The sequence below is a fragment of the Lagopus leucura genome, unplaced genomic scaffold, assembly GCF_019238085.1.
Source record: "Lagopus leucura isolate 7727_CA_CO unplaced genomic scaffold, USGS_WTPT01 Super-Scaffold_100062, whole genome shotgun sequence".
Classification (NCBI taxonomy): Eukaryota; Metazoa; Chordata; class Aves; order Galliformes; family Phasianidae; genus Lagopus; species Lagopus leucura.
The window spans coordinates 44,809-65,923 of NW_024962307.1; the positions used below are offsets into that span (position 1 = coordinate 44,809).

Consider the following 21,115-nt stretch of genomic DNA (forward strand, 5'->3'; position numbering starts at 1 on the left):
GGATGGACACATAAGGTTGGGATGGACACACAAGGTTGGGATGGACATGTAGGGTTGGGATGGACACACAGGACTGGGAATGGCCACACAGGGTTGGGAAAGACGTCCCAGGGTTTTTTGTCAGAGCACACACTGCAGATTGCTTTGGGATGCTGCAGCCATCCCCATCCTACCTGCACAGACCTTGCTGCCTCAAGTCCAGCATGACCTACCAGGAAAGCCCTCTTGGCTTTGAAAACCACACGAATCAGACACGCTTTAAGCCTCCTTCTGACTCGATTGCCCCAAACTTGCCATTGAGACGGGTCCGTCCCACAATCCCCAACCACAGCTCAGGAAGGGCAGCAGAGAGCAGGGCACGGCCGCATCCCCTCCCCATAGGAATCCACCTCGCCTCCCACCACCCCAAGCACCTTTTCCCTCCTTCACCCCCAGGTTCGGGGGCCCCGATCCCTCCCAGCGTGGCGCTGGCTGCGTTACACAACCCTGCTCGGGAGATCCTACGTGGGCAGACGTGGGCTTTCCTCTGAATCGACAACAGCTCTCGCTGCAGCTCAGCAGAACATGAGCAGCTTACATAAACAGCCTCAGAGTTACCCTGCGTGTGGGCTGCACACTGAGGGAGGTGGGGAGGAGGGGGCGCAGGAAGCCGGCTTCCCCCCCTCTTCTTTCCCCCCCCCCTTTATTTTTTTCCCCCTCTAAAACAAACCAAACCCGAACGGCTCCTTGTGGGGGAACGGCAGCGCGCGAGAGAAATGACTCAAGTGTTTTGTAACTTGTCACATTCGAAGCTGCAATTTGGAGGCAGGAAGGAACAATCCAAAATAGTCTCCCAAACTCCAGCTTGTATAACCCAGATCCTCCAGCCCATCCCCTCTGCGGGGACGAGGGGGACATCGCTGCCGATTGGCAGCTGGATACAGGCGGGCGGCTCGGGGATGCTGCAGGAAGAGCCCCCAAATTGGGAAGAATTACTCATCTGTGAGGATGGTTCCTGTGCTGGCAGGGAGGCACCGGGGAAGTTGTGCAGGGGAGGATGGGGAGGAGATGTTCCAGGGATTGGGAGGAGATGCTTTGGGATTGGGGAGGGGATGCTCTGGGAATTGGAGAGGAGATGCTCTGGGGAATGTGGATGGGATGCTCCAGGGATGGGGAGAAGGTGCTCAGGGATGGGGAGGAGATGTTCCAGGGATGGGGAGAAGGTGCTCAGGGATGGGGAGAAGATGTTCCAGGGATGGGGAGGAGATGCTCCAGGGATGGGGAGGAGGTGCTCAGGGAATGGGGAAGAGAAGCCCCACATTCTGAGGAGGACGCTGATGCTCAGAGTCCCACACGAAGGCAGCACGTCCCAGGATGCCGTCCCATGGTGGAGATGATGCTCAGTGCATGCAGAGTGGCACAGCAACAAAGAGCAGACGTCCCTGCACAGTGGGGCATCCCAACGGCTGCACCAAGGCACCCAGAGTCTCAGGTGCCAAAACTGCACCAAGAGAAGGCACGGTGCAGACGTACACATTTGTGCCCAGTTACCCAAGGCAGCCAGAGATCAGCCCTTGGTCAAGCATCACTTCAGGCCCCTATAAATCCCATTTCCAAGGCGTGAGTGTCCACAGGAGCCTGCCTCATGCTATAAACCCTCCCACCCACCCAAAGCACCGCTAATTTCTTTTGAAAAAGCCAAGGCGGATCCTCTGGGTGGCAGAAGGCTCAATAAAAGTGACACCGCTCCTCGGGGCTCATCGATCTGTCATCGATGGGGGCGACGCGCAGCCCCAGATGGGCTTTGGCACAGTTTGGGGCGGCGCTTCCCGAGGGGCACCTCAAAAATTAAACGGGTGGGAAGATGAAGGGAGGGGAGAGCTTTGCTTCCCCTTTGCTCGTGTCACCCCGCTGCCCACACAGCAAAGGGAAGAGCAGAAGATGTTATTTGACCTGGGTTCGTCTCCTTTCAACACGTTGACTTTGCCATCCCCAAAAACACCTCCGTGCGCCCAGCGCATCCCTGCAGCTTTTGGATTAGCGAGCTGGGGAAACAAAGCTTCCCTGCAACAGCGGGGTCGTGGCCATGCAACCAACGAATTCCTGACTCCTCGGTAGCAGCACAGTTTGGGATGCGCCCATCCCAACCCCACTGCGTGTCCCAGTGCAACGCACAGCCTCCAACTTCGACACCAACAGCACAAAGTGCTCATCTGCGGGAGCAAAACACAATTCTCTCCCGGAGCTGAGCACGGATGGATGGAAGTTTTAATTACCAAACCTTTCCGTCCTCCCCCATGCAAAAAGTCTATTTTCTGGCATGTTTATTTAATAATAAAATATGACAAAATTGTGTGTTTAGCAGGATAAGCGGGCCCGGCGTGTGGAAAGCACACGAGGAGACGAAGTGGGTTTTGTCACCGGCGCTGAAAACACGCGCGCTGATCTCTGTGGCTCCGTGTCGCTTGGCCATGGGCTGCAGTGGCATTTCCCCCCTGTGCAGATTGACACGCACGTGTCCCCATCGCTCCGTTCACCCAAAGAGAAGAGCGGGCGCCTTAATCACCAGAGACAGGGCCAAAGGGTGCCCCTGTCACCCATCAGTATCATTTAGGGCTTGGGAAGCACCCAACTCCTATAGGGGATGCCAATCAGCGCTCCGTGCTCATATCAGCCTTCATTTCATCCAGTCCCCAACGCCGTTGTCTCCTTCGTGCACCCACACTGTGCTGTGACAGCATCTGATGGAGCCGGGTCCCCAACCGGACTCAACACCACCAAAATCAGAGCAGAGACCATCGCAGCCCCACACGATGCACCCAGCCCCTGCCCCATCACCTCGAGCCCCCTCCTCCCTGCAGCCCACAGCGCGACGCTGCCCTGGGAGCTTCCCCCCTCGGAAATTTCGCAGCCAACCTGCTAATGAGTCTTTGTGAACCTTGTGCCTTCTTACCTCTAATTGTACAGCCTGCTAGGATTTGAGCTCTGTGGACAGCCTCACATTTGGTTTAGAATTATAGGCTGAGTGGCTGTTCTCTCCTATTATTGTGCTGTCAATCTTGTATTAGCACATTATAATATGGTACACTGAATGCATCTGTTCTGTATATCACAAGTCCTAATTGTCATTTGTTGAATCACTTTGTCTTATATGATTGTTAAGCAATTATTTCATCCAAAGCGGCTTAAACTTTGATTACTGTATAGTGTTTACGGGGATCAAAGTAAAATCATTGGCTGCTTCAAACATTTTGCAGCTGAAACAGGCACAAGCGTCCGTCCTGGACACGCAGGGATGCCAACACATAAGCAATGAGGAACGTGGATGTGATGACCTGGAGGTTGTTGCCATCTCTGTTTGGCCGGGGCGGATGAACGTCCAGCAAACGTGTAGGTAATGAACCAGATGCAAAGCGACGTTTCTGCCAGGATCACTCATGGGGAGACACTCGTGGCACGGCACCAGCTGTCCCCCACGGTGGGGCCGGGTGCTGAGCACCGACCCATCCTTTACACCAAGGTGCCCCATTGAAGAACCCCACAGAACACAGAGGAAGGAGAGCCGCGTTTTGCTCAGGGAGGCACAGCAGGGCTTGCATCCTCAACCTGCAATCTGCAGCTCGGGTCAGCGGAGGACAGCGTGGAGCAACACACGGTTCTGCTTTTCCTCCAGCTCCGAGAGGCACTCTGCTTGCTCGCGGGCTTTGCCCCACCGCAGCACAGCCCTCTGAAGTCGGGGTGATGGGATGCTCAGGCGCCGTCGCGGGGCATGGGAACCCAAAGCAGGGCAGGAGGGAGGGTTTGGCTCCGAGGGCTTGGGCAATCCCATAATATCTGGCTGACAGCGTGGGGAAGGAATGCGAGCCCATTGTTGTTGTTTTTTAAGTAGCCAGGACAGGATGGAGAGAAAAACGCTGGTGGCTCCTCAACCCCAGATGGTGCCACGAGCCAGCGAGGATGCACAGACTGTCAAGAAAAATTCTGCTTAAAAACGTCTCCTTTAATGAGAGTTGAACGGAACCTGAGTGCCGCTCCGCAGCCCCTCGCCCGGCCAGCTGCAAATCACTGCTTGACACAACTGGAGCACGGCCCCACCAAGAGATTGAGCAGATCCTCTCCTCCCTTTGTTAGACGCTAATGAATTGACCCATAGAAGTAATTTTCCAAATAATGGGCTGCGGACCCTAGAGCACAGAAATCTTTTAAAAGCAGAGCTGTCTCCAGATGTTCACAAAAGGAGGAGGGGGGCAGAAAGGGACGTGGCTGCAGCTCCGGTCCCAGAGCAGCACAGCTCTGTGCAAGGAGTTCTGCTGTGTGCACATCGCCCTTTGCACGGCTTCCAACTCGTCCTGCTATGGAAGGGGTTTTGAACGCATAGGATACGATGGAAGTGCACAGTTCTAGGAGGTCTCTTGGGTCGCAGCTTTGCCTGCAGAAAGTTTGCAGACGTGCAAGGCTGATGGGACAGGCTGGGGGGGAAGAGGGTTGTTGCAAAAAAGTCAAGTTTCAGAAGCTCTGTTGGAGTAGGAACCACGAGGAAAGCTTTTCATTTCTAAGATGGCCAAAAGCAACGACGCTGAGAGCCTCCATAATCCAGCAAAGTGCATTTGGTTGACCGATGGGGGAAGAGTTCATAGGATCATTAGGGTTGGAAACTGTAGATCCCAAGCCCAACCCATCCCCATTCACCACGACCCTCAGTGCCACGTCCCACAGCTCCCGATGGTGACCCCACCACCTCTCTGGACACCCCATGCCGAAGTCCCACCACTCTTCCACAGGACACCATCCTAATATCCAACCTGAGCGAACCCAGACCATCACTCCCAACCGTGAAGTTGTGCCCAACTCCATTTCCATCGCCGCTCTTCCAGCAGGATGCTGCCCTGCCCTTCCCCACACCAAGCCCCGAATAACCCTGAGGAAGTCATCAACCACGGCAGCGAGCGCAGATCAGGACGAGCAGGTAACAGGTAGCGCAGTAAAAAGGCAACCTGCGAGCATCGCCGCGGGAAAATTGCTTTTTAACAAGCAGACAACTTCTATCAATAGCAGCTACCGTATGTTTTTATAAAGTGCAGAAATATGTTTTTAAAAGGCCAGTAAATAAAGTTCCTATCGATTTGATCTCAAGTGTAATCTGTTTTTCTGTCTGCCACCAAGAGTGGTAATAAAAGAGCATCATGTAAGGCGGCGTTCTGGTTAATGCGGCCATACATCACGGCCGGGGCCGCGCGCTCCGCGGCCATCTATCATCTTCTATCGGGATTGCTTAGCTGCAGAATTTATAAACCTGCCCCCAAATTGGTGCGATGTCCAATTTTCTTTTCCAATTTACTTTTTGGTTGAGCGAAGCAATATTGAGGCGGGACGAGGAGGGCGCGTTTCCCATCTCTCCAGATGTTGGGCTTTGGGACGCGCCGCCCCCCAGCCAGCAGGCGCTTCGTAACCACGGCCAGCACTCAGCCCAGCTGCGTGGGACGGAGCAACAAGGCTGATGCTCACTGCTTTGCTCACTGCACCGGGTGAGCGCCCTCAGCACCCACTGCAGGCCCGATGCAGAGCGGTTGAGCCTCTGAGCACGGAGATGAGCGCGGCGAGAGGCGACTCAGAGTAAGGATGGGCCACGTCCTGCCGTCCCCATCAGAAAACACAAACACGCTCTGCAGGGGGATCATTCTTGTGGTTGTTTTTCTTGACAAAACAAAGCGTTCCGAGGGAAGCAGACACTTCCTACGCGAGTTCTCATACCCCAAACCCAGCTTTTCTGCTGCTAATTTTGATGGAACGAGCAAACGAGCGCAGCCATCCCGTTACAGCCATCCAGTGCCCATCAGGACCCGCAGTGCTGAGCGACACCACGCGCAAAGCGAGGTTTCCCTTCCTTGTAACTTTAATAAATGAAAAAATCAATCGAGTTTCCTGGCCTTAGAAATCCCACCGTAGGCACAAAAAGCAAAACGCTCCTGCGTGTGCCGTGGATTCAGCGTGGTGGAGTCGTGCCTCAGTTCTGCCCATTTCTGGGTGGAATTTTGGGGGGAAAAGATAAATGCTGGAGGTGGTTTGAAGGAAGGGGCGCCTTCACAGCGCCGGGAGCAGGGAAAACATTTCGGTGGTCAATATTTGTGTTCTCATAGAGAAACACTGAAGCGTTTCACCCAAAGCTTTTCAGCATTGATGTGTGGGAGACGATGCAACGCCACCCAACCCCTCACCCCAAATTAACCCCCTGTTAATTGCATCTCCACGGTGCGAAACACACCGAGCTGGGGCTGCGTTGGGCTGGGGGGAGGCAGAATGAAAGCAAAGCCAAGGAAGAAGCAGGGGCTGTGTCCTCAGATGACACCCGAATGCAATGCGCTTGGAAGGGATCGAGCTCCCAGCTCTCGCACGGCAGCACACAGCAGTGGGTGGCTCTGTGCACAGCATCCTCTGCCAGCTCTGGGCCTCTTTCTTCCTTCCTTTCTTTCTTCCTTTCTTTCCATTTTTATTTTCTTTGAATAAGCAGACATCCTTAAGACAAAGTTACGCTCCATTCCATGCAATCGACTTTGGGAAGAGACTCCTTGGATGCCGACAAAGCAGATGGAAGAACTGATTCCTGTCACTTTGAGATGCTCAGCGAGTTCCGTATCCCCTGCAGCTGTCGGAGCAGCTGTCGGGATGCCAACAGAGCGCGCTGGGACACCAACTCGGGGATGAACCTCAGCAAGACGGCGCCACCAACCCTCAGGCTGCCACCCCAAGGGGGCGACCCCAAGCAGGCAGTCCTATCGTAGCACGCAGAGTCGGGCAGTGCTGCCCTCCCGGCGCGGGGTGCAGCGCCCAGGGGTGCCCACCCCACCGGCACACAGCTCGAAGTTCAATGCTGCCATCTGCTGGCATCGCTCGAACGCAACGGCAGCGCTCCCTCAGCCCCGTCGGGACGCGCCGCCGCCAGCATCGGCCCCAGCTCGCGCTGCGCTCCTTAACCCGGCTGTGCGGGAATGGAAACACCCAACCAGAGCTGCCTCTGCGTTCAAAAAGCTCGAAAATGTTTGTGTATTTACTGCTTTTTCTCTGCTGCCATCAATAAAACAGAGCGGGTTTGCCACCCCAAAGCAATGTAGAAGAGTGGGAATAAGCATCGAATCATCCCAATTTCATGAAAAATATTAGTAATAAGAAGCAGCAAGCACAACCTGAGCAATGATAGCATTACAGGGGAGCAGTGGCAGGACCCACGCAGCACTCACCTTTTTGGCCTGAGGGTAGAGGACCTGGGGGCTGCCCCACTCCCTGCTGATGCGCCAACGGGACTGGTGGCAAGTGGGGATGTAGGTGCAGCCCACATCGCCCAGCTCTGGGTAGATGACTTCTAAGTTGCCTCTGGGGAGAGAAAAAGGGGAAAGAATGGGTCGGGTGGCACCACGCTGTGCAGGGGGTGGGTTTGGGTCAGCAAGAGGCAGGAGGTCTGGGTTGCAACCTGTCACCACGGACAGCTTGCTGTGCAGCCTCCCATGCTCTAAGCAAGGGGTTTGCCTCCTTTCCTCATCCCCCCCAAGCAGCAATAATTGAGCTTTGAACACTCAGGATGGCTCAGGTTGTTTCCAAGAGCTTCCAAAGCCTTAAAATCGTGGCCCATATGGCTGAACTCAAAGACTGAAGGCAGGGAGCAAAGCCATCCCTGCTCCCCACTGGGCTCTGAGCTGCTTCTCCTTCCCGTGATACATAAGCAGAGCTGAGCTTCGGGTGGATTTTGGGTACAGACAGCGCAATAACGGGTCAGATACCCCCAGCTTAGACTTGGAACAATTTCCCCTTCCCACACAGCACAGGAACAGAGTGCCTTGAGGCCCTGGCAGGAGGGGCTCTAGAATCTGCAACCCCAAGGGCTGCCAAGCAGCTTGGGGCTGACCCTACAGAGGCCAGGAATTCAAAGCAAGGTGCTTCCACTCTGCTTGCACTCATCCACAACCTTCTATATCAGTCACATCCCATCCCAGAAGCGTTTTGAAGGCAGCAATAAGGAGGTACGTAACTCAGAAACCCCCAAAGCAAGGGATTGCACATCTCGTGCAAGCAGATTCCTGCCAGTGGGGAGGACAGCAATGGGTATTGGTAGCCGTGGGGGGGAGGATGCTGGAAATGGCCGCCCCATGGGCTGGGGGAGGAGCTTTGGAAGGGGATTGATTGCTCACCTGCAGAACTCGCTGTCCTTGCCGCTGAGGCTCTGGAAGGAGCAGATGTGTGAGGGTTCATCCGGCCACAGCATCTGGGGGGCAGAGAACCCCGGCAGGAGAGCAGCCAGCAGCACCGCAGCCAGCAGCCTCATGCTGCCCTGAGCAAACAAAGGACCTGGTCAGCAGGTCCCACCAGGACGTGGCACCACGCTGCGGCTCAGCTCAGTCCCCCCTTGCTCCCCTCTGAGCTATTTTCCTGATTTCTACCAATTCCACATCAGTGATGTCCAGCACAGATTGCGCCGCTGGGGACCCCGTGCTCAGGAACCCACTGTCACCTTCACCTGGAGGCTGCCACCACTGTGTCACAGGGAAGGAACAGAGCCCCGGTGCCCTTCTTACAAAAAGGCTTGGCCGTGGCCCAGCCCTGAGCCTGGGGAGGGCCAGGTTAGAGGGTCTGTACCCCACAGCCCTCCCCATAGCCCCACAGCGTCCCCAAAGACCCCACAGCTCAGCACTCACCCGTGGGCACAAAGGATGGAGCAGCAGCTCTGTGGTTACCGTGGAGATGGGAGGGATGCTGGGGTTGGAACTGGGGGTGTGACAGCATAGGAAGGAGCAGCTCATCCCATAAAGACCCCCAAAGCATCACAGAAACCAGCAGTGGGTTCCATCCCCCCAACCCCACGACGGCTGTACCCACATCACCTCACCTGGCCCCAAATCCCCAAGCTCTCCCCGGCCCAATGAAAAGGATGTGACCCAACTTTCCCCATCACCCAAATCATTTAGGATGAGGCAAAACAAATACGAACCCACTGTCAGTTGGGAGCGGGGATTACAGCACAGTCGTTACATAATGGAGCGGCTGCATGCAGAGCGAGCACAAGTACAGCACCACCATCATTATGGACAGATAAAAAGCACCGGGCTCAACTAATTAGAAGCAGTAATGGATGGGGAACGACCCGGAGCTTTGGGGGCTAATAGCTGTAAGAGGAAAGCAGAAAAAACATCTGCTCTGCAGCTCTGTCCTGGATTGCTGCAGGCACAGACATGGGTTACAAAGAGCTTCGCTTGGAAGGAAGATTCACTATGGCAAAGCATCAGATTTTGGTATTTCATCTGGAGAACCATAAAATCAGCACTCGAGGAACGAGGAGCAGTGCTGCTTCATCGCAACCTGGTCGGTCCTGCAGCAGTTCCATGGGGAAACCCAGCACAAAGTGGGCAGGATGCACCCCGAGCAGCCCGGATAGGGGCATCCATAAGGGCACTCATCAGCCGGGGGGCAGAGAGTCCAGCCTGGAGCCTCAGAGCAGAGCAGCATCAGCAGAAAAGGGTTTGCTGATCGCTGAGGAGCAAAGCGCTCTCCAGGGACGCTCTGCAAGAACACCCCAGGGAGCAGCAACCTCTCACAGCAGATAAACGCGGCTCTCCCTCTCCAAAGCTATTTGCAGAGTAATTACAGAGATCCTATTTCTCCAGCTCGGGAGCTGCAGAGCCAGCAGGAAGCCCCCACGGAACAGCCCGATGTCAGCAGGCAATAAAACACACGGGGACACCACGGTGTCAGAGCATCTCCCACGAGACCGCAGGGCCAGCAGAGGGCTTGCAGAGCCTCCGGGCCCCGGCAGCGAGGAGCCAAACACGTGCCGGCAGTTCGTACCACTCTGCCACCCCTCAGAACATCCTCCTCCGTGGGAAAGCACGCGCCGGGCCGGGCCCCGAGCACAGCAGCAGGATGCGTGCGTGCGGCACGTTGCAGCTCCTGACTCAGCAGCGCAGGGTGCCAGGAATGCCGTCCTTCCTGCTGCTGGGAAGCTGCCGGCACGAGGCTCCCTGCGCTGCACCCACTGCCCGCACCCCGCGGCCGCTCCGTCCCATGCAGTGGCGCTGATGGAAGCCCTTTCTCCCTGAGGTTTGCTCTGATGCTTGTGCCAAGGGCGCTGTGTGGTGCGCAGTGAGTGGTGCTCCTTGCACATGCAGCAAGCTTTTCAGCACTTCACCTAATGCAACTCAGCTGCTGCAGGAAGAGCTGGGCTGGATTTCTGCCTCGGTTTCCCCACGGAGGACGTTGCTGACACTCATTTAGCGCTGCCCTGGGAGCAGCTCCAATTCCTACAGTCAGAAATGCATTGGTTCTGCTGCTCAGGGGGACTGCATGGAGGTGGCAGTGCTAGGGAAAACTGGGGAAATCCCCTCCACTGTGCAGGAAGATCCTTTCTCAGCCCTTTTCATGGCAATCACAGGAAGCAGAAAGCCACATCCTGGCCCCCAGAGCACCTCTGCTGTGCCTTGCCCACACTGCAGGTTTTCTCTCTCTTCCTAAGGCCTACCCACAGCCAACACCCCATTTCCAGCCGCACTTCCAGCCCCATTTCCAGCCCCACAGGCGTGGCCATAGGGCTGCCCCACTTTGCTGCCACCAACCCACTTGCAGTGCTATGTGCGCAGCACAAAAGCTCCATGTAAGGGTTGGGAGGGTTTAAGGTTTCTGATGGTAGAACACCTCCCCTGAGCGAGTTCAACAGCTGAACCCATGGTTTGGGTCACTGCAGCCTTCACAGGAACCTTTCTGGGATCACAGGGTGGACACACAATGCTGTGAGGTCGCTTTCTGTGCTCTGAAGCAGTTTGCTGAGCTCTGTGCATCCCAAGAGGGCACAGCGCAGTGCGAACCGAGCAGCAGCGCACACCCACAGCAGCACTTCTGCTTCAGCAGAGCAGCACAGGAGCACAGCCGGGGGGGTGCAGCCCCCAGCCTGGCATCAGCCCATGGAGGCGCAGCCCTGTGGGGGCCTCAGCTCTGCAACAGGAGCACGTTGCACCCTGCAGCACCCCACGCTGCTCCAAGCCCATGCAGGGCCGCTCATCCCGGCCCACTTGTGTGATGCACAAGCCAGCACTGCTTTCACAGTGGGTTTTGCAAGCAAGATGCGTGGCTTGAGGAGGGGGTCACCCATCTCTCCACCCCATCCAGAGCACAAGTGTGCTCACCCCATCCCTCACCCCATCCCCAAGCTCCTCTCCAGTAGCCAAAGCACATTTCGGGGAAGATGCACTACGCACAGCCATGTTTGCAGGAGGAGGTGACCTTGGTGGCAGCAGCCCCACGCTTGCACACCAGCTCCCTTTGCAGCACCTGGCAGAGCCCTTGTGACTGCACTGAGCTGCAGTTCTTCCCAGGGAAGAGAGCTTCTATTTCGGGAAGAACGTTTGCATTTGACCTATATTAAGTGCATGCATTTGGCAGTCGCAAGGCAGGAGCTCGTTCCCCTGCACCAGCAGCTCTGCAGCTGCACCAGCAGCGTGGATCCTCGTGCAACCAGCTTGCACCACCGCTTGCACGCTCCGTTCTGCTGCAACCCACCCACGGCTTCAGGCTCAGCCTTTTGCACTCAGGATGAAGGGAAAATTGCTGCTTTAAGCAGCACGCCAGCACGATATATATATATGCATTGTGCAAGCCTCAGGTGTGGCTCCCACCCACACTCCTATGGGACTTTGCGTGGGCCACCGAGGTGTCACCTGTCCCCAGCTGAGTGTTTTCACCCCTCTGCCCTCCCCGCGCTTCTCTTTGCTGCTGCACCTTTGCAGGAAGGGGGAGGTGTGTCCTGATGCCTCGTGGGTGCCCTAATGCTGATTACAGCCCTGAAGGGATGACAGTGAACCCAAACACGCAGCGCTGCTGGGTGACGCTCGTGGGAAAGCCCTGAGGCTGAGGGGTGACGGGGTGAGGAAGGAGCAGCCCTGATTCAGCCAGGGTGGGGGAGGGAACCCTACAAATGTCTCAGGGCTGGGGGGGCCCCTCTGCTCCCAATGCACAGGGACCTGCATGGAATTTAGGGCAGCCAGGCAGGGACGGCTATAAATATCCCCATTTCAGATTCAGCTGTGTGCAGCTCTTCAGCCCCCCAGCTCGTTTGCTCTCTGCGGCCCAAAGAGAAGGGGAGCACAGCCCGGATGTGGGGTGCAAGCCGTCCCCTCCTTGTCTGTGAGCAGATAAGTCACAGGGGTCCCAACCCCCCAGCAGAGACACCATTAACCCTTGCATCAATAGACTCAAACTGCACCAAATTGGCTCAACCCTTCCCCTGGCAGCTTTAACTTGGCTGCCACTGGGGTTCACGCTGGTTTGATGGGCACAGCTATGGGTCTTCCTTAAGGAAATGCTCCAGGACGTCCCCAGAACCAGTGCTGGGTACCCACAATCCTGCTGAGAGCCCCCCTGCTCTTCCCAGCTCCCCCCTTCCCAGCCGTTTGCTCCCTTCTCAGCAGACAGCCCCCAAACCTGCTGCCACCCCCACCCAAATCCACGCTGCTGGACCCGACGGGTGCTGCTGTGAGCCCACCCCAACCCCTTCCAGCACAGCACCAGGCACTCAGCACCATGACCACACGGTGACCCCAATGCACTGCTATCAGGGTGCACAGAACCCCTGCAGCTGCCCTCCAACACACCAGGGAAAGCCCCCCAAACCCCCCTGCCCTCCCACCTACCGCTCTGTGTCCCGCTGTGTGTCTGCTCCCAGAGCCTGGCGCAGCCCCAGCCCCGCTGCCCGGCCCCTTGGCAGCACCGACCCCAGGGCTGTGCCAGCACAGCACCACCTGGGGCAGCCTGCAGAGGCTGGAACCCCACAGAACCAACCCCAGAACAGCTGGAACACGAGCAAACCCTACAGATGGCACATTATCCAGCCCCACGCAGGGCTCAGCGACCCAGCAGTGCTCCAGGAGTGCAAAACTCCACGGCGGGTCACCCCTATCCCCTCCTCGTGCCCATCTGTGTGCCCCACACAACCTGCAGCCCATCGCTCCATTAGCTCCCTGCTTTCCCATTGACTCACCAGTTGGTCCCACTGACTCAGCCCTGCTGACTGCGGTCATTTCCCCGCTCCTGTGGTTCCCATTGACTCACCAGCGCTTCTCCCAAGCTCACCCTTTCCATTCCCATCCTGTCACCCTTGGGCACTTATCACAGCCCAGCCAGGTCCATGCCTCCCTTCTGCCCAGCGCCGCACCATCAACACCACCGAGAGCGTCCCCACCATCGCCCCCATCCACACCCTTGGATTTGGGCACAAAGGCTGCAGGGAGAGCTTGGGGGGAGCAAAGGGTTGCTCACATCTCTCGCTCTGAGCACCATCTGCTGTGCTGTGTTTGCAGAAGCAGCATGCACTTTGCAGAAGGAGCATTCTGCACTGTGCAGAGAAGGCACACAGTGCAAAACTTGTGTCTACTCCATGCCTCTAACGCATTCCTCCATGCATTTCTCTCCCTACGCGCTCCAACCTCAACACAGAAACTTAGGAATGAGGTCGAGCAACCATTAGGAGTGTTGGGGAATGGGAAAGTTTGCACTTTTCTCCCTGCTTTTTCTTTCAGGGAGCCGTGCAAGCGCAGGCCCCGGCGTGCATCGTGCATCGGCGCACCCAGAGAGTGGAAAATTCCTGCCCGGTGCCGAGCGCGGATTGCGGTCCAACAGGTTTGTTTGAGCGCCGGCCCCTCCGGTTGTGTCAGTGCAAAAAAAAAAACCTCATCCCTGGGGCATTGGTTGGGATCACATGGGTGAGCCTATAAAAATGATCCCTATCGCGACGGGGCAGCGCGCTGCTGGGAGAGCCGGGGCACAGCCACCAGCGCCTGGATACACACAGGTAACTGCCGCCCGTCCGTCTGTCCTTCCAACTATCTGTCCACCCACCCATCCATCTGCCTGTCCATCCAAGCTTGGCTCCAATAGAGGCGACGAGTCTCGGCCGACCCAATGGGTTTCCTCCATTCTTTGGGGTCGGCACAGCGGGGTTGGAGATGGGTGGGTGGGCTGGGGCGAGCGGTGGAGGTGAGGGGTGGGATTGGAGTCTCCCCACTCTCCTGCATCCCTGCTGTGGGGCTCTGTGACCCCAGGAGTTTGCTCCACTGGTGCTTTGTGGCACCTCTGCTCCTCATCCTATGGTCTCCATTCTATGGTCCCCATCTCACGGTCTCCTTTTTATGGCCTCCACCTTTCGGTGTCCATCTGAGGGTCTCCATTTTATGCTCTCCATCCTATGGTCTCCATCTCTCTCCATCACATGGTTTCCATTCTCTGGACTCCATCTCATGATCCCCATCTCATAATCTGCATCCTATGGTCTCCATCTCACGATCTCCACCTCATGGTCTCAATTTTATGTCTCCATCCTATCATCTCCTCCTCACGATCTCCATTCCATGGTCTCCATCTCACAGTCTCCATCTCACGGTCTCCATCTCACGGTCTCCACCTCATGGTCTCCATCTCTACCGGAGGCTGTTGCTTAGGAACAGGCTCCTTCCTTTCTGATTTTCTTCTATTTGTTTTTAATATGGAAATCTGCAGCCCCCCCATGCCCTGAGCCACGCTCCTGGGGGTGCGTTTGGGATGTAACCAACATGAGTTGATGCAGCAGATTCGGGACGGGGCATGGGAACCCTTCTTGCAGGGTTTCAACCCCTGCCAACCACAGCAACACCCCCAAATGCACCCCAAGAATGGACTCCCCAAGGTTGTTCACTGGGGGGTGTTTCGCTGGAGACGTCGCCGATTTATTTTGCACTGTGAGGAGGAATGGGAAGCAGAGAAGCCACAGGACGTGCTGTGAGAAGGGGAGCTTTCCCCAAATAGAAGCTCTTAACAGCTTCTGCACGAGGCGTCAGTGACTCCTAATGCTGGGGGGGGGGGAGGAACTGAGTGCTGCACAAAAAGCTGTGCCTATAAATGCCCACAAATTTGGGGCAGGGGGGAGGCAGCACGACGTGCGCATCAACAAAACCTCCCAGCTACGGGATGCAAAATCCGTGCAGCAGCACCAAACCCATCAGACAATGCCCCACCACTACGGGGTGCAAAAGTCCTGCAGAAGGACCTTGCATGTTGCCTTGCTTTGCTTCCTGGTTGCAAAAGATGCCTCCAGAGAGCCCTGCCAGCTCCAGGCTGGGGTGAGGAGGGAGATGTGGGGGTTGTGTAAGGCTTTCCCTGGAGGGCAGCAATCCTTCTGGGCTTAAATATTTATAAACCACGTGGTGAAGCCCTGAAATCCTGCAGTATCGAGGTGGGATGAGCCCCAAGCCATGGAGTATGGTGTGGCTGGGAGATGGGATGCAGATGGACCCCACGGTTTGGACATAGGGAATTAATTCTGGGGAAGCCCCAGCTTGGTGGGACAGGGGATGCAGTTTGCAGAAATGCTCTTTTTGCTCATTTTAGGCCTTTCCCCTGGCCAACGAGGGGTGTGCACAGGGCTGGAAATCCTTGGGGCATTCCCTTTGGATAAGCAGAGCCCTGTAGCCACAAGCTGCAGGGCTGAGGCTCTGTGAGCAGGGCTGATTCCAACAGCGATTCCAATCTGGCAGCACAGCAGCGTTTCCTGCTCCATGTGCCAGGAGCAAAGCTCAGCCTCACCCCACCTCTGCCCAGGGGAAGCTCAGCCCTGCACTCCTTGGCCACGGCTCGGCTTTGCTCGGGGTGTTGGGATGTAGGGGAGGCAGCGGAGATGCTTTGGGTGAGAGACCCCCCTCCCCACAGCATCCCCCTCCTTGGCCATGTCACCACGCCGTGGTTTCCAGCCTCGGTGTGGGGGGTGGCAGCGTGCAGGAGGTGAATGCCTTCACTCAGCCCTCCTCTCCTCTCCTTGCAGGCGCCGCTGAGAGCACGAGATGGACCCCAAAGGGAAGGGCAGCCCCACGGTGACAATGACAGCGTTGGCACGCAGCCTGTAAGTACCGCGCCCCCCCCCCCCCCCCCCCCCCCCCCGCACCACTGCTGTGCTTTGCTCTTTGCTCCCGTGCAACGCGTGCCACCGTGCTGCAGGAGGGCAGAGCTGGGCTGGGTGCTGCCTGCAGCAAAGGGAAGTGGTTGGGCCCTTTGGCAACGCTGTGCAAATGATGATCCCCAGTCATACAGAGCCCACAGGGTTCTAGGAGTGCTGCTCCTCAGCCCTACAGAGCTCACAGGGTTACCTGGGTGCTGATCTGCAACCCTACAGAGCCTATAGGGTCACGGGGGTGTTGCTTTTCAGCCCTACAGATCCCATAGCATCTTAGGGATGCTGATCTGCAGCCCTACAGAGCCCATAGGGTTCTGGGGAAAGGCAATGCTGGAGCAGCATCTGCACACATCCCAAAAACCCAGAGGGGTTCTTCAGTCCCTTCTGGGAGAGGAAATAGGGGAAAGAAAGAGGAGTGATGTCAGCCCTACTGCTTGTGGGGTCAGAGCAGTCTGCAGGGGAGCAGCGGCAATGATGGAGGAGCAGACTGGGATCAGTTCAAGAGGCTTAAATGGGAGCAGCTTTAATTACAGCTGGAGGGGATGCAGAGAGAGGCGAGATGGGCTCCTCCCCACACCCCACAGCCCCGTGATCTCCATGGGGCTCCATCCATGGGCCCCCCCAGCCCCGCTGGCCCCATTCGGTGCCTCCTGCCGGGGCGGAGGTTGGGAGCACGGCCGCCTGTTTTGCCTGGAAGTCACAATTGTGCTTTTGTTTTTGCACGGAATCTTGTTGGGGGGGTGAAGGGGGAGTGAAGGGGCGGGGGGTCGTTTAGGAATTTCTGACCATAACGCCGCCAGGAACTTTTTATGCCACAATTAAGCACCTGCTACAGCAAATAAAGCCAAATCATGCGGCTGGAAACCGGGCTGCACGCTTCCTTCGCCCCCCCCCCTCCCCCTATGACCCGCTCGAAAGGAGAAGAAAAGCAAAAGGCTGCAGCTCCACAGATCCCATTACCAGGGACAAACCCACAGCCCCCCAAAAATCCCCCAAAGGGGACCCCCCCTCCCCCCCTTTACCCCCAGATAAGAGATCCCATCTTCTTCTGCTATGGAGAAAGAGACCCCTGAGCTGCAAGTTAGGTGAGCGGGGGGATGAAGGTGGGCACTGGGGTTTGGGTGCTGGTGATGCGACATCAGTGCCAACCCCGTGGGCGACCCCAACCCACTGGGTGACCCTAACCCTATGTGTGACCCCCAACCCTATGCAAAAGGAGCAGGACCCTGAGCAGAGCGCTGTTCCGTGCAGAAAAAAGGGGACGAGGAGGAGGAAGAGGAGGAGGAAGGGGGGGATGCGGGGGGAGGATGGAGGGCATCACATGATGCGGATGTACGGGGTCAGAGCGCGGGGCCGGGCGCTTTCGCAGCAGCCGCGCAGCTGTGATGATGACTCTTGAGTTTTTCCACTCTGGGTTTATAGGGATTGGGGTGAGGAGGGGGTGGCGATGGGGGGATTTGAGGACGTGAAGGCGTCGTTGCAGCGTTTTAGGGGGGGAGATGGGGGTGCGCCCCCCCCCCCGGCTCTGCTCCCCCCCGCTGCTGGGAAGGGGTCACCTCTGTGGTCCTCGTAGTGTGTGGTTACCCCCCAGTTCTGTCCCTGCTGTGCAATAACGGGGGGCAAGGTGGGGTCCCACGGAGGGGGGTTATGGGCACGATAGGGCTCTATGGAGGGGCTATTGGGGGGGGGGGGGGGGGCATAGAAGGACGTTTAGGGGTAGGATGGGGTCGCATGGAGGGTTCGGGGTCAGACGGGACCCCATAGAGTGTGGGTGTCAGACCCCTGTGAAGGGGTGAGGGTACGATAGAGCCACGGAGAGGATCTGGGGGGCGGGGGGGGGGGGTCTGTGCAGGGGTAGCATCCTATGCAGGTGGGTGCAGGTGGGCATCCTATGGGGATCACGGGGGCACACGGCTCTGCGGGGGGGGGGGGGGGGGGGGGGGCCAAAAGGGGCCCCCCCCCCCCAAAAACCCCGGGTCCCCCCCCCCTCGGGGCTCGCTCTCAGCCAATGAGCGGTCGCGGGGGGAGCGGGGGGGGCGGGGCTTCGCGGGGCCGCTTGTTTTTTGTGAATGAGAGGCGGAGCGGCCCCGACTGCAGCGCGCGGCTCCGCGCAGCGCTCCGCGCAACGCCGCCGCTCGGCGCAAAGGGCTCCGCGCAGCGCTGCGCACCGCGGATGCGGAGCTCGGAGCGGCCTCGGCGCCGCCATGGGCCTTAAAACGCGCAGCTCAGCGCGGGGCCGCGCAGCTCCGATCCGCGCAAATTACGCCGTGATCATGTCAGGGGGGCTGCGCCCGGCCCCGGCCCCTGGGAGCCGCCGCTTCGTCTGTGTTGGTGTAAGTACGGACCTCCCCGTCCGCCTCCGCGCATCCTTCCGCTCGGGGGGAAGGAGGGGGGGGGGGCACAGCCGTGGCCCGGCCCTATTGGGGGGCCCCCGGTCCGGCTGCTCCGACCCCCCCCCCCCCCCCCCCGGTCCCCTTTGCGATCGGCCCCGGTGCTCCCTGCACTTTCGGCCCTATTGCGGTGCTCCCGGGCTGAGTCCTCCGCGCACCCCCGGCCCCATAACAGCGCCCCGGGCCCGCTGCTCCCCGGACCTATTGCGGTGCCCATCCGGACGCTCGGAGCACGCCCTGGCCCTATTGCAATGCCCTGCACCCGTTCCCCCTTTGCAATTTCTTGCATCCCCAGCCTGGTTGCTCTGAGCAGCCCTGGCCTCATTGCAGCGCCCCAGGCCTGCTGCTCCCCGGCCCTCTTGCAGTGCCTATCCGGATGTCCTGGCCCTATTGCAGTGCCTATTACACCCGTTCCCAATAACCCTTCCCCTTTTGCAATGCCCCATACCTGCTAATCTGCGTGCTCTGAGCACCCCTGGCCCTATTGCAGTGCCCCAGTCCCGCTGCTCCAAGCATCCCAGCCCTATTGCAAAGCCCCAATCCTAATGCTTTGAGCATCGCCAGCCCCGTTCAGTGCCCCCGGTCCCGATGCTCTGAGCGCCCCCAGCCCTCTTGCAATGCCCCCACTCTGTTTTAGGGGCTCTCCTCCCCTCGCTGGGTGGGATGGAGGATTTTTTTTGTTGCTAGGCAACGGCTCCCGGGGGCTGATGGTGCAGTTGCTGTGGCAACCGCAGGTTGGGTAGCATGGAAAAAGCAGTTTGGGGTGTTTTGTTTTTTAGGAGGGGGTGTATTGGGGGCCCACGGTTTGGATATGGGGCAGATGGAGTATTGGGGAAGGAGTTTGCAGGGGGCAGCTGTGTGTGCTGGTGGCTGAATTTGGGAACCCTATAAATAACTGCTGCAAAGCTCTGTGAGTCCTGACACCCCCCCTGGGGACCTCCTGACCCCATAGAGCAAAGCTCTGCTCCAAGGGAACAAAATGGGAACCAATCTCCAGGAGCTACTGGGGCAGCAAGCAGCATGCCCTGCATCCTGCCCCCTTTTTGCCATGCCCCCAAGGAGCATCTCAGCTCCCTAAAAGCGGGAAGGAATGGGGCTGATGGTGGCAGATGGGGAAGTTTTGCTTTGAGGTCGGCCCAGAGCCACCCGGCTGTGATGCTTTGGGTTCGTGCTGCATCCCTGCACGGCCAGGTGTGTGCAGGAGGGAGCTGCTCACATTGCAAAGTCCTTGCCTCCATTCGGAGCTCCCCGCGTGCAGCGCCGGTTGCCATCGTTACGGGGTATTTTTTGCTCCAAGGTTTTGTGCTGGTGGTTTATTATAGCATCTCAGGAGGGGGTGACAAGGGGGGAAGAGATGTGCTGCTTTGCAAAGTTCGAAGAAGCTGGGATCTTTTTATTTTTTTTTTCTCCTCCTCATCCATCAGTTTCCTCCGTGGGCATCTCCTTCATCCCAGCCCGTGTGCTCCAGGCATCCCCAGCCCTATTGCAATGCCCATTAGGATGCACGGAGCACTCCTTGGCCCTGTTGCAACGCCCCCAGCCCCAGTGCTCCCAATATCCTTAGCCTTATTGCAATGCTCCTCCAGATGCTTAAAGCACTGCCCGGCCCTACTGCGTTGTCCCACCCCCATTCCCAACGCTCCTTCCCCTATTGCAATGCCCCCACCCTCAGGCCCAGTGCTCCCCATCCCCACTGCAGTGCATGGAGCGCCCCTCGGCCCTGTTGCAATGCCCCACATCCATTCCCTGCTGCAAGGAGTTAATTCTTGCAGATTTGAGCTCTGAACGGTGCTGCTGCTGTGCACATGGGCCTGCAGGATGCGCGCGCTTTGCATCGGGCTCACAGCTCCGTGCTCCTTGGGGGAGGTTTCATGTTGCACCTGGTGCTGGGAGGAAATGCAATGAGCGTCTTTGCTGCTGTGGGTCAGAAGCAGGAGCAAACAGGGTGGGAAATTGGGGGGAGGTCAGTGCTGGGGGCACAGAGCCCTGTGCTCATTGTGCATAGAAGCGATAGGGGTTGGCGGTGCTGCTGTGCGTGCTCCCATCTGGAAGCTTCGCTTGCAAATGCTGGGAAGGGAGAAAGGGGAAATAAAAATAAAGAAATAAATAAAAGCCTCATCTCACATGAACAAGCATGAGAGAGGGAGAGGGAGGGAGGGAGGGCATGTGTCTGACGCGGCACAGCAACGCACGCAGCCACGAGGATATTAAATTTTAAAGGGGACGGGCTGGGATGCGTGCAGGGAGGAAGGAGGCAGCTGTGCTTGCTGGTGGCTGTGAGCATCCTCTCGTCGCTTCTTCCCCCCCAGGTCCCAATTAATGGATTCTGACATGGATTATGAGAGGCCAAACGTAGAAACTATCAAGTGCGTCGTGGTCGGGGACAACGCGGTGGGCAAGACCCGGCTCATCTGCGCCCGCGCCTGCAACGCCACGCTCACCCAGTACCAGCTCCTCGCCACCCACGTGCCCACGGTGTGGGCCATCGACCAGTACCGTGTGTGCCAGGAGGTGAGGGACCGACCCCGTGGGGTGGGGATGGAGCTGGGGCTTCCCCATGGGGCTTCCTCCTCTGTGTCCTGAGTTCAGTGGCAGTGGTCCCCTTGGTGGCAATGGTCCCTTTGCTGGGATGGTAAAGAGGTGAGGGACCGACCCCATGGGGATGGGGATGGAGCTGGGGCTTCCCTGTGGGGTTTACTCCTTTGTCACGAGTTTGGGGGCAGTGGTCCCCTTGGTGGGATGGTCAGGAGGTCCGGGACCAGCCCTATGGGGATGGGGCTTCCCCATGGGATTC

The 21,115-nt window shown here is 57.9% G+C and overlaps 2 protein-coding genes across 5 annotated transcripts in view; one reads left to right on the forward strand and one right to left on the reverse strand.

Annotated features, from left to right (window-relative positions):
* Positions 1-12,698, reverse strand: part of PEBP4 (phosphatidylethanolamine binding protein 4) — a 53,477-nt gene extending 40,779 nt beyond the window's left edge. Inside the window, exons 1-3 of the mRNA XM_042886713.1 lie at positions 12,645-12,698; positions 8,160-8,299; positions 7,215-7,347 (exon numbers count right to left, since the gene is read on the reverse strand). Coding sequence (XP_042742647.1) covers positions 7,215-7,347; positions 8,160-8,293 — 267 coding nt within the window. The 5' untranslated portion in view covers positions 8,294-8,299; positions 12,645-12,698. The remainder of the gene's footprint in view (positions 1-7,214; positions 7,348-8,159; positions 8,300-12,644) is intronic.
* A 1,049-nt stretch (positions 12,699-13,747) lies between these two features.
* The window catches only part of RHOBTB2 (Rho related BTB domain containing 2), a 12,648-nt gene continuing 5,280 nt past the window's right edge, over positions 13,748-21,115 (forward strand). The window contains exons 1-3 of one of the 4 annotated variants that reach the window (XM_042886748.1): positions 13,748-13,801; positions 15,803-15,880; positions 20,631-20,832. In XM_042886748.1, the coding sequence (XP_042742682.1) occupies positions 15,822-15,880; positions 20,631-20,832 (261 nt within the window). In that variant the 5' untranslated portion in view covers positions 13,748-13,801; positions 15,803-15,821. Of the gene's footprint in view, positions 13,802-15,515; positions 15,668-15,780; positions 15,881-18,140; positions 18,265-20,630; positions 20,833-21,115 lie in introns of those variants that run through there. The other 3 variants (XM_042886749.1, XM_042886747.1, XM_042886750.1) reach the window with 3 other exon arrangements.